We start from the raw sequence: 13,412 nt of genomic DNA on the forward strand, positions 1-13,412 counted from the left end.
GGGTTTTTTTTAAAGCTCCGGTTGTCCTTTTTCGATTGATAACATGGTTTTGTTGATAAAAAACGATGAAAAATGATGAAGGAATCAAAGGTAGATCTTGATTTCCACCGCAGACGTGCGTGACCACACTGAGGAGAGCAAAGGTGTTGTGTGGACCTTCTCATGCAATTTCCAAAAGTGGTTTTGTGAAAAACAATTTTGACACTTTTTGATTAATAAAAGGTTTTTTGTAAAGGTTTTGTATTTTTGGTGATGTAAAATAATAAAGTGAGATGGTACTTTTGAGGCAGGTTTTTCCAGAAAAGGGGAATCCAGATTGGTCGTCGTTGACCACAATCCGGACTAAGAGGCTAATTAGTTCTCTTTTATTTTTCTTATTTTATTATGAGTTTCCTCATTTGTATTTATTTAATTGAGATTAATGTTGCTTTACTGTGTTGCTGTGTTTTCCTTTACAACTGAAAGTACATCTCTTAATTTTAATATTTTATTTTTACGCTTGGCTATTTGTATGAAAAGTGCTCTATAAATAAGTTTTTTATTATTATTATTATATTTCTGCTGAGAGCCGCACTTCAAGTACTGCACCTTCTTACACGTGTAGCCAGGTGTGTTGAGCCGTGGTTATATGATGTGATCTTTTATTTTATTATTTTATTTTTGTGAACTTCCCCCAAATGAGTTCTGTTTTTCTGTATGGAGTTCGCTTTGCGACAGCCCTTGGGGTTTGTTGGTGGCGGGGCGCCAGTGAAGGTGCCCCTGGGGTCACAGGGGGCTCGTTTCTCTGGGGAGCCCTCAGACGCGCTGTGGCCGCCAGTCAGGTGAGACGCCATCACTGTCTCTCTTCAGCGAGTTCATGCCACTGGATTTTAATCCGTTTCTTTTCTGTTTGAAATGCTGACTAGTGTGGTGTGATATACTGGTGAGCTGTGCTGCCCGTGATGGTTTTTTGCTGAAGGAGAGAATCGGGGTGTCTGGTCTGAGGGCCTGTGGCGAGATAATCACATGCTGGAGTGGAGTGGGGGGCAACACGTGCTCCTGCAGGTGAGCATGCCAGCTGCATTTTTTATTTTATTTTTATTACAGATTCATGTGGCGACATTATATATATTATTTCTGTAAATAGTACAGTTGTGTGCCAGATGAATCGCGGTAATGCATGAAGGTGATGTTTAATGCCTCACACGGTATTGAACCACGTTATGTTTTGCTGAGCAGGAGAGAGAGAGACATTCAGCGTGTGTGACGCCAACAGGTTTTCTGTTCTAGAAGGTATGTCATCTGTTTTGTTATAATTGTTTTCTTTCTTATTTAATATTTTAGGTGTATCGATTTTATTAATCAAATGTTAACGTACAACATGGGAAAAGTTGCATTGTAGAGTAAGATAACCGATATTGGCTTGTATCGTGGAGAGGACGTATAATGTGCTGAAAGATGGGAAGAGAAAGGGGCGATTTCTGCGCGCATTCTAATCATTGTGATTGATTTGATATTGATCTGATATGTGTGGTCATGTGAATGTACATAGATGGTGGGTATGGTGTTAATAATATATGATATTATATAATTACATTTATATATCATATATCATTCTTTCTATTTTTATATATGATATATCCTTCTAGATATTATTATTCTGTTTCCCGAAAGCATCGTAGCGCTAAGAACATCGTAAACTCACTCTTAAAATTGATCGTTTATTGACGAGTGTTTCCCTAAACCCATCGTAACTGAAGTAGCACGTTAAATCCTTCGTCATCTACAGATGCAGCCATTCAAATTGCGCGGGCGATACCGCATTATTTTGCGGTGCGCTTTACGCAGTCTACCGGGAGTTACCGTAAATTCTCCTATAATACCGCAAGTAAAATAATAGTGTCCGGAATTTCCGCAAGGTGGAGCTAATAAAGCTCAACCTCTCATGTTTGAGCTGTCGCCATCAAAGTCTTTACCGAAGATATTACTAATAGTATTAATAATGAATGACCTTGGACAAGCTGTAAACTCAAAGTATTGCCCTGGTCCACATTCTTTTTTTCATTGACCGTCTTTGTAAAAGTAACACCACAGCATTTCGCAATCACGCATTTGTTTCCAATCATGCAAAGTACAGTAATTTTTGAGAATCGATTCACCATGCCTTTCAACTGCTCATAAAAGAGATTGATTTAGGAACATAAACATATTACCGTATGCAAACTGTACTGTATACAGTATGTATATGTATATTTAATGTCTTAACTGTGCCCGTTTAAGTATTGAATATTTATATGGAATTTTACCACTGAAGGGAAATCTTAGTACCTGAGCATAAAAAGAATAGGAGCATACTGTAACGCGTGTGAAGGCCATAAACAATATTGATTTTGGAACTTAAACATACTGTATATGGCTGGTCTCGGTACTTTAAAGAAACATACACACCAGTATTCCATTTCTCCCTAAACATTTTAAGCATCGAAGTCTTTAACTAAAGTGATACCGGAGTCAACAAGCATACTTTTAGAATTTGATTAAAAGGGAATATAATATGGAATCACGTATCTAAAGAAATTAATAACGATATAATTATATTCATGTACCGCAACACAAGAATAGTACATGCTGTACGATGTCTGTTGATAATGTTTGTAGGGCTTTTTCAACACTCCTCCTGTGACCTTGCTGGTGGCGCTGTGGGTTAGGTTCCTGACTCCCATGTCGCACGGTCTGTGATCAAACCCTGCTGAAACCATGAAATTTTTTTAACAAACATTTCTTTGAAAAAATGAAATGTTTCCCTGAGTCAGAGATTAAATAAAACCTCACTCGCACCAAACAAATTTATATTTCTAAATATCACAACATGATCGAATTTAAGTCATTTTAATAACAATGAATAGTCACCTATGCGTTACAATATAAGCATTTATATTGATTTAAATCGCGTTTTGATTTAAATCGTAAACGCGTGTTTAAATATATGTGTTTAAAGGCGATATACTGTATAAAAGCGCTGATTCTTATGGAGTGTGTTCCGCCGGGGATTCAAAAAAATTATTTTTTTTAATCGCGTATCTAAGGAAAATTGCAGTATAACTTTGTTCATGCACAAACAGTGGCATGTTACATTATAATTTGGGTGTCTCCTCTTGCCAGAAAGCTCTAAATTGCATTTTGAGTGCGGTTTTTGACTTTTTCTAAATTGCAACCCATAAATAAAGCTGATAAAGTTTAGACTAACTGTATTCTAAACTGTATTACAACGTAAATTGCAAAAATGCACTTGGAATCTGTCCAAGCCCTCCTACGAAAATTATTTAAACTGCGACACTTATCATTCATCTCTAAATAAACTTTATTTTATATAGCGTTTTAAGCGAATAGGTAATTAGATTGCTCATAAACCTAATCACTTTTTCTACATAAACACAGCGTGATTGCTCTCTGAAAATGCTTTTCCTTTATATTTAGGCTCAGATTTCAACTATAGATCGTATTATTATAAACTTTCTTGGAAAAATGTATTTTATGTAAACCATGTTTGCTATTAATTCATTTAGGGCTAAAATACGTTCATTGTCTTCCAATCGAGTCGAGTTGACATTGGAAGCTTGCCACTCCCGGACTGTTACACCAACGCATTAGCATCTTAAAGCGATTTCATTGAGGAGCCTAGCTACCAGTTAACACTGTACTTCCTACTTTGAAAATACCGAAAAAAACGGTTTAATTCGTCACAGCCAGCACTCCGGCAGAGAGGGGGTTGTAATCGTAAAGTAAAGCAGGCGAGATTTCCAGCGAAAGACACCTCCCCCCCCTCAAAAACCCAGTAAGTACAGTACCAGTTAAGAAAGGCGAGGCTCCTCAATGAAATCGCTTTAACATGCTAATACGTTGGTGTAACAGTCTGGGCGTGGCAAGCTTCTAATTTCAACCCGACCACGGCGAAAGGAACCCTTCTTTCATTTGAAGACAATTAACATACTTTAGCCCTGAATGAATTAATAGCAAACAAGGTTTACATAAAAGCCCTTTTAGCCTTTGTCACTAATGAAACAAAGGTCACTAGCCTTTGTCACTAATGAAACCACTAAATAAAGACGTAAATATAAAAATCTTAAGATTTTTAAAATACATGACTTTGCTCAAATTTATTTGAAAATAAAAACGATTACAAACGCCAGGGGAGAGAGAGAACAGGGGAGGGAGGTTGGTTTTGCATAAGGGGCGGGGCTATGGAAATGAGGTCTGTTTGGGAATGTGGAGTTACATGTTCTGGCTGTTTGTGAATTATCGTTGTTGAGTATGGAGTGTTGAGGTATTGATTTTGTGTAATGCTTTATGTTGAAAATTGAGGTGGATTTTGTTTATGATAAAGAGGATAAACTGGGATGGGAGGAGGGTTTGGTTTTGCATAAGGGGATTATGATAATTGGAGGAATTTGCGAGAGTATAATGGTTTGATATATTTGATTTTGTATTGTGGTCGTTATCTATGTTTTTGGTTGGTATTATGTTTATATGGTTGTTTTTGTTGGTTGGTTGTTATTATGGTTATTAATAATACGATCTATAGTTGAAATCTGAGCCTAAATAAAAAGAAAAAGCAAGTGATTAGATTTATGAGCAATCTAATTACTTATTCGTTTAAAACGCTATATAAAATAAAGTTTATTATTAATTTGCTGGACAGAGCGGTGAACATTATTATGCATAAGACAAAGATAACGATCCTGATCAGTTTAGAAATCTGTGTACGCTGTAAGGTTTTTACTTCTTAAACTTTTAAAATACACGTTTCGAATAGAAAGAAATCCTCTTCCTGGTACAGTCGCATGAAGAGAGAGGCGAAACAGCCCTACACAGCCCTGTCGCAGTACACAAATATAATCATATCGTTATTAAATTCTTTAGATACGCGATTCCATATTATATTAGCAGAAAAGCTTAAAACTACCACTTTTTCAGACGCTATTTCACATGTTAGTTAAATTTAATTTATTTATATATTATATATTTAGATACTTAGAAGACAAAGATACTGTATCAATTTATATTGCATTAGCCTGATTATGATTAAAAAACACATATAATTAAACACGCGTTTGCGATTTAAATCAAAACACGATTTAAATCAATATAAATGTTTATATTGTAACGCATACTGTCCAGCCTCCATTTCTCTATAAAAATTTACTCTATTACACACACACACACATAATAGAAGCAGGAAGCAGAAGCAGGAACCGTTGTCAGAAGGGAAGAAGGTGACTATTCATTGTTATCAAAAATGACTTAGAATTTTGAAATATAAGTCAATTGATTGTCCATAATATCGCTATTCTATTTTTTCGAAGAAATGTTTGTTAAAAGAAAAGTCCAGCACCAGCTGGATTTGAACACACATCCCATGATTTGGTAGTCAGGGACGTAGACCAGTAGGCTACAAGGGAAGTCGCATGAAGAGGGAGGCGAAACAGCCCTACACAGCCCTGTCGCAGTACACGAATATAATCATATCGTTATTAAATTCTTTAGATACGCGATTCCACATTATATTCCCTATTAATCAAATTCTAAAAGTATGCTTGTTGACTCCGGTATCTTTTTAGTTAAAGACTTCAATGCTTAAAATGTTTAGGGAGAAATGGAATACTGGTGTGTATTTTTTACTTTAAAGTACCAAGACCAGCCATATACTGTATGTTTATGTTCCAAAATTAATATCGTTTATTGCCTTCACACGCGTTACAGTATGCTCCTATTCTTTATATGCTCAGCTACTAAGATTTCCCTTCAGTGGTAAAATTCAATATCTACAACAGGCACAGTAAAGACGTTTACTGTACTGTAAGTCTTTCTACGACAGACCAAGGGACCACGAGTGCCCCTGTCGGTCAACCAATCACGTATCGCAGTACCCCGCGTCATCTTGCGTCATGATGCGCGACGCCGTAGCCAATTACCTCCGGTACGTGTCTGTACCGCTCACTTTGAATGGCTGCATCTGTATGTCGGTATCTTCGCAAGGGAATCAGTGCGACTTTTAATACTAATGAAATGACCGCAGGCACTTTCCACCCCCTCTACATTCTCAGAGTAGAACAGACTAACCTTCTAATGAAAGACAGTCCACCCCCCACGGACAGGAAAAGTGCCCATAGGCACTTAAACTTAATATGGTCAGTAACAGTAAACAGTAACATGGTCAGAAGGAGCAAATACAAACGTTTCTGAAATAACCACATGTAAGACTCTGATGCTTAAAATGTTTAGGGAGAAAGTGGAATACTGGTGTGTATTTTTTAATTAAACTACCAATACCAGCCATATACAGTCTGTAACGTAGGGATTTCTATATGTCTTTATTCAGTGGTTACATTTAGTGACAAAGGCTAAACTTTTAGCTTCAGTAACGCATACAGATCTCCCCTTTTTATAAAACGACATGGTTGAAAATTGTTCCAGAGCCACTGTTGTTTCATCAGTGAAAACTACATCATGAAATGCCTCTCCCTGTTCAATCCACTGGAAAAAAGAAAAGGAGCATAAAGCGTCTGATGGTCATAAACGATATTCATTTAGGAACAGCATCAGAGAAATGTTTTTAGCTGCACTGTGTAGTGGCAATGTTTGTTAATAAGACAGAATTAAGTGTTGCTGTGCTTTCCCAAATGAGGCCCCATCTCTCTGTTCATCTCTGTGGTGCAGCCACAGAGAAGCTATTCATGCAGGCTGATTTAAAAATGTTTTCTTTTGATAAGGGACAGCTCCCAAATGGGGATGCACTTAGCTAAGCCTTGCTATCATGATCAATGGTCATCCATTGGCGCCTATCTGTCTAGGGAGTGCCAGATGGACATCTGGACTGCATTCCTAAGTGTCAGGAGTAAGTGACTCATATCTCACCTTGATCAACCAATCAGGGACTGGTAGGGCCGAGTAACCCACATGGGACTTTGATGCCCATGGAACTTTCAGCCAATGAACGAGCTGAAGTTCCTCCAGGTAAAATCAGGCAACACAGGGGGCCTGAGAGACTATTTCGGTGGACTTTTCTGAAAGGGAGAATCTCAAAGGAGAATTCCAGGGCAGGATGGCCCAGGAGCAGAAGGCTCCCAAGGGCAGGACATTCTCGCAGCGCGCCTCTCGACCATCCTGAGACTCAGCCCGGACAACCACAGAATGGCCAGTGTGTCCGAGTGCCAGAACTTTCCTTTGTTCTAAGAGTCTCGAGCGGAGGTTGCCAGAGAGTAACCAGAGGATCCACCCGAGGTTAGCATCAGCAGCAGGCCTCATGAACAGGTCGGAACTGTGGACAGCTGAATCACTATTCAGAACTAGCTCTTCATCAGGTACGAACAGGTCCTCTTCCTGACTTGCTGGGACCCACAGTCGTCTTTTCTCCTGTGCACAAACTTTGCTAGTTAAAGCCAACACTAACTAGCCGGTCAGCGAGCATCAGCAGCGCATTGTCGCAAGCCTCACAGCACAGCCTGGCACCGAGCCAGAGAGCGCGGATTGGACAGCAACAGCCTGCAACTGTTTCTTTGTGCCCGCAGGAGATCTGAATCCCCAGAGACTGGATGAGTATTCAACTTCAATGCATTACAGCTCGAGAATTCAATTGTTATCCCAACCAGTTGATATCAATTTAATTCCTAAGCGTTATGTACTTGTTTTGAGTATCTAATGTAGAAGTTGTAACCAAGTTCACTTTATGAAACGGTCTAAATGAATGATATACTGAATGTATGTCCTCTTGATATGTGTAACTCTTCGTAACTGACTGAATATATATCTTTTGTATTCTGATAACCCTCACGATAAGATCTGTTAGGTTTACATGCATATATTATGTATTAATAAATGTATCCTCGTGTATTAGTACCTGTGTGTGCGTTGTTTGAGTTATATCGCATGGTTGGATTCTAAGGCCATTAAAAGAATCATTTCGTGATTTACTGCTACAATTAATAATTGTCCCAGTAAATGCCCAAACCCTACAGAACTGGTGCCTCGTGAGAGCACACTACAACTGCATCGGAGAGAATGCCATAGTGTGTTTTTTTTTTTTACTCCCTGGCGGAAACTGCCTTCAATAAGAATCAGTATGGCTCAGAGATTAAATAAAACTTCACTCGCATGTATATTTCTAAGTATCACAACATGATCGAATTTAAGTTATTTTAATAACAATGAATAGTCACCTATGCGTTACAATATAAACATTTATATTGATTTAAATCGCGTTTAAATCGCCTTTATTTAAAACCCATAAATAAAGCTGATACTGTTTGGACTTTTAATTATTTAAAACTGTATTACAGCAGCACAATGCACAATGCAACGAAAATCGCTATCTGTCTTCTGTGTAATAATGTTCACCTCTCTGTCCAGCAAATTAACAATAGTAATAATAATGAACTTTATTGTATATGGCGCCTTTAAAGGTGGCTCCTCAAAGCGCTTTACAGGTTAAAAACAATAACAACAATACTGTTAGACTGGGCAAATGATTATTTTTTTTAAGAAATACAACATGAGATATAATGATGTGTTCCAGCTTAGACATTAACGAATAGCATAACACTTGGAGGCGTAGCGGTCGGCTCTGGCTTTCCCATCTACTGTATTAACGATGCACTGCAAATACAACCCCCCTCTCTGCAGGAGTGCTGGCTGTGATGAATTAAACCGGTTTCACAGGTATTTTCAAAGTAGAAGTGGGTGAGATTTCCAGCGAAAGACACCTCCCCCCTTCAGAAACCCAGTAAGTACAGTACTTACTAGTTAAGAAAGCTAGGCTCCTCAATGAAATCGCTTTAACATGCTAATGCCTTGGTGTAACAGTCCGGGCGTGGCAAGCTTCTAATGTCAACTTGACTACGGCGAAAGTAACCCTTCTTTCATTGGAAGACAATGAACATAATCTAGCCCTAAATGAATTAATAGCAAGCATGGTTTACATAAAATACATTTTTCCAAGAAAGTTTATAATAATACGATCTATAGTTGAAATCTGAGCCTAAATAAAAAGAAAAAGCATTTTCAGAGAGCAATTACGCTGTGTTTATGTAGAATAAGTGATTAGGTTTATGAGCAACCTAATTACTTATTCGTTTAAAACGCTATATAAAATAAAGTTTATTATTAATTTGCTGGACAGAGCGGTGAACATTATTATGCATAAGACAAAGATAACGATCCTGATCAGTTTAGAAATCTGTGTACGCTGTAAGGTTTTTACTTCTTAAACTTTTAAAATACACGTTTCGAATAGAAAGAAATCCTCTTCCTGGTACAGTATGTATAGCAAACCAGCACGTCTTTTTTCTCCAATCAGAGGGGTGTCAGATGGTGTCAACCAATCACCATTCTGAAGCCCTACCATAATCTCTGGTATGGGGGGACCCCAGAATTCTGTCCCATAGTTTAGATAGATGATAGATACTTTTATTGATCCCGTGAGGGAAATAAAGTAAATCATTTTTATTTTAGGAAATTATTAAACGCTCGGTTAAAAGCAAAGGAGATTGTCTGTTATAGTGGACATAAAAACAAGAGTTCACTGGCATTATATCCTAGAAGACACAGACTGGCGCCAGACTGGGAGAATGCCCGCAGCGTAAAAGAAAATGCCTGATGAACTAGGAATTGGACAGTTTCCAAGTGCTTGTACAATCGATGGAAATGTTCAAATAAATGTGCAAAAGAAATAAACAAAATAATCATTTATTTCTTTATCATATTGGCTAGCTAATGTCCTCTCTTTGCTAGTTAGTGGCTATGTTTCTGCGTTGGGTAGCAACGGGTGACTGTTCTCAGGCGGAAGATGTAAACAGCTTAATTTTCGTGTTAAATAACTTTTTTAAATTAAAATTCATTCTATACAGCAATCGCATATTTGGGTAACATTTCATAAAATGTTCATGCTTAAAATGTTTAGGGAGAAATGGAAGACTGGTGTGTATTTTTTCTTTAAACTACCAAGACCAGCCATACACAGTACAGTTTACGTACATACAGTAATGTTTATGTTCCTAAATTAATACCGTTTATGACCTTCAGATGCATTATGCTCCTCTTCTTTTTATGCTCAGCTACTAAAATTTCCCTTTAGTGGTAAAATTCCATATAAATATTCAAAACTAAGCGGATTAAAATATGCACAGTAAAGACATTAAATGATTAAATCTTTTCACTACCAACCAATGCACCACGAGTGTCCCTGACGGTCATTTTGGCCAGCCAATCACTTACGGCGGTGCCCTACGGTGCCCTGCGGTGGCTTGTGGGTAGTTTACCGTACCGCGGGTTTGAACAGCGCATTTTGAATGGCTGCATCTGTACATGCTCCCCGACCCGCTCGTTCATCTCTAAGTGCTTCTTAAACTGGCCACCTCCTGCCCACCCTTAACGCCAGAGATCGCCAGACAGAGCACAGTCAATTCACGGCATGGGCATCCTCTGGGAATATAGGACACTAAGAGTTTATATGAAGGATTTTTGATATTTTGTTGTACTATGTCAGAGGAAATTTGAAATAAGAACATTTATTTATACAGTGATGAATTTATTAGTCATCTTGGGTATATTTCATATTCCTAAGTCAAATGATTTAATAATATTGCCACTTTTAGCACTTTTGAGGAGGGGTTTAAATTGTATTTAAATTCCATAAAGAATGTGAAAAATGCCAAAGCAAGGAAAACATTTGATACATGTAAAAATCTAACTTGGTTACATAAATATTTACCTCATTACCGCTGGCAGTTAATTGTTTTTTGTTCTTTTTATGTTTTCTTTCTTTTATCTGTATTTTCTCCTCTACTTGTATTTGTTTGGGAGGTGCGAGGGCATATGCCCAGAGAACCCCAATCCGTTAGAATATAGTTAATTAAAAAGAAAGGCTAAGTTTGTAGCGGGACGGACTGTATAGCAGGACGGAGGCTGGGATACAGTCTCTTCCCTTCTTGTGTGTGTTAGTGTAGGTGCAGCGCTGTAACCCCTGTCCCTCTGTGTGTACCTTTCCCGATTCGAGTTAATAAATGTGTTGTTCAGCCCCATTCCTGAGTCCCACGCCTGCTCCATTCTGTACCGAAACCCGCGGTCGATACAAAGTTCCAATACCGTTTTATGTTCTGTCGTGATTGTTAACGGTAAAGCTTAGACCTACTTGTTTTTAAATTTGATTATAGGTCCTGTATTTGTTGAGTGACACATGCCAAGCTTAGTAGTTAATTTTTCCATTGAGTTCCAATGCACCCAATAACTATAAATCACAGTTTTTACTCATGAAACACTGTGATTCTTAACAATGGCAGCACGCCATAAAATATTGCTTTAAATCAAAGATGTCGTGCAGGACGCATACATTGTCCACGCAGTTAATCTTGGTTTTCTTTTACAGCATGTCAGTCATTTCTTTTCTTTTCACTTAGAAACAATAAGGGTCCCATTTTGTGCCTATCTATACGCTTTCGCTTAAATGGTTGTTAAATTATGATGTCAAGTTTACTTCATATTCCTTTTCACAACTTTATTTCATCCCACTGAAGGACCAAAACCGACACCATATAATGAAAGAATTGTCAATCGATTGTTTTTCAATCGACTTGTGATGCTTTTTGCTGAGCGACTTCAGGGGCGAGGTTAACAAAGAAGTAAAGGTTGTGAAATGACCGATTAAGAGGGGTTTTGGGAAATGCACGAAAACGTAGCTCGTACGTTACATACGTATATCGTAAAGTTGCTCGATAGTCTCTAAGATTAATCGTTTTCAGGAAACTCACCCCTGTTCTTTATCCTTCTGCTCCCACTGTGTTTAGTACCACCATCTGCTGTCTCCTCTAACTGTGTATTGTCATAATGCATATCTTGTGTATTATTTATTGTTGTTGGTTTTGTCATTCTGTAAAGAAGCCACCTTTCAAGGTGCTATATAAATTAATGTTTATTATTATTATTTACTTTTTTTAAAAGTTGTACATTCTGACGCAATGAGATTTTTAGATTTTGAGATTCTCATATTTTTGGCTTCTACAACAAACAGTAACAATGTCCTTGACTGGTTCTGCAAAAGTTTAGCTGTATCTTTAAAGCCATCCTCATCTTTATAGATAGATAGATAATACTTTATTAATCCCGTAGGGAAATTATCAGGTACAAAGAAAAGAAGGTAGGCTATCTTGTGTTTGGAATGTTCTGTACTACATAGCTGAAATTGAAGCAGTCAGGCTGCAATAATATTTTCAAACCTATGGCTGCTTAGCCTGCACCAAAGGCCTCTTAATACAATATCACTTCATCGTTAAATGTGGCGAAGAGTCTTAAGAGAATATCAAAGAACACGTTGCTCTTACCTTTCCATTCCAAGAAATGCTCTCAGCTCGGATTGCAGAGATTGACCTCTCTGTCTCAAATTCTGAGAAACATAGACACGATTGAAAAATGACCATTTCCTAAGATTCACATAACATCACCAGTCAACATTTGCCACCTGACATCAATGGAAACCATAGAGTACATGACATTTCCAATCAGTTTTCTTTCAAGGTACAATACCAATCACCTTGCCAGAAAAGTTATACTGCGGTAGATAAATATTACAAATGTCAGATACACGCAGAGGTTGGGATTACTATGAAAAGATTGGCAAAATATATTTATGTTCATTATATTTCTGGGAATGACAGAGCTAAAGAGAAAAACATGCTAACCTTTATCTCTGCAGACAGGATCGCAAGGGATTCCATTATACTGGGTTCCTATATAACAAATAACACATTATTAAAAAAACATGATATTTCTCTGTTAATTGGCAGCATGATTGTCTATCATTACAGTTTTAGTTAGCTTTAATTTTGTAAACCCCAGGTAAACATAGTTTGTGCCTTTCTCTGAACTTTTTGGCATTTCAATTCAGTTGTTTGTAAGCTTATTTTACAGTTGCTAGGTTGATGAAGTTCCTGAACTGTGCAGTATTTCTTTTGGGTTTGGTGCGAATCATATTCTAACGGTTGGGGGGAAAAAAGCACAGGTGCCATCCCACCAATAAACCCTGAAACTTACCTTAGCCGATTCTTCAACTAAACCAGACATGTTAACTAAGTGTTACAGTATGTTTCAAAGTGTGTATATTAACTCTCCTTGGAGACACTTGGAACTGCTGTGATGCTGGTAGTTGTTCTATGACATCATTAGTTCTAAATGTAAATGCAGGTATTGGCACAACATAGTAAAAAGATGTAAAGTTATGGATCCATTTATGATTTTCACTCAGTTTGAAAGAGTTCCTGTCGTGTAGTTAAACTTTGTGTTACGGAGGGTTAACTGGGGTTCTGGCTACTAGTTAGGCCTGGTCATTCAGTCATCTGCTTCATGAAATAGGAAGCTAAGAGATCTGTGTTTTAGTTTTACTGTTT

General features: G+C 37.7%; 1 protein-coding gene across 1 annotated transcript in view; it reads right to left on the bottom strand.

Moving 5' to 3' along the window:
- Positions 1-13,123, bottom strand: part of LOC148658522 (uncharacterized) — a 64,907-nt gene extending 51,784 nt beyond the window's left edge. Inside the window, exons 1-3 of the mRNA XM_088641840.1 lie at positions 13,060-13,123; positions 12,708-12,755; positions 12,351-12,412 (exon numbers count right to left, since the gene is read on the bottom strand). Of these exons, the coding sequence (XP_088497966.1) occupies positions 12,351-12,412; positions 12,708-12,755; positions 13,060-13,089 (140 nt within the window). The 5' untranslated portion in view covers positions 13,090-13,123. The remainder of the gene's footprint in view (positions 1-12,350; positions 12,413-12,707; positions 12,756-13,059) is intronic.
- Between the last annotated feature and the right edge of the window lie 289 nt (positions 13,124-13,412).

The sequence above is a fragment of the Lepisosteus platostomus genome, chromosome 7 (genome assembly GCF_059453375.1).
Source record: "Lepisosteus platostomus isolate fLepPlt1 chromosome 7, fLepPlt1.hap1, whole genome shotgun sequence".
Taxonomy (NCBI): Eukaryota; Metazoa; Chordata; class Actinopteri; order Semionotiformes; family Lepisosteidae; genus Lepisosteus; species Lepisosteus platostomus.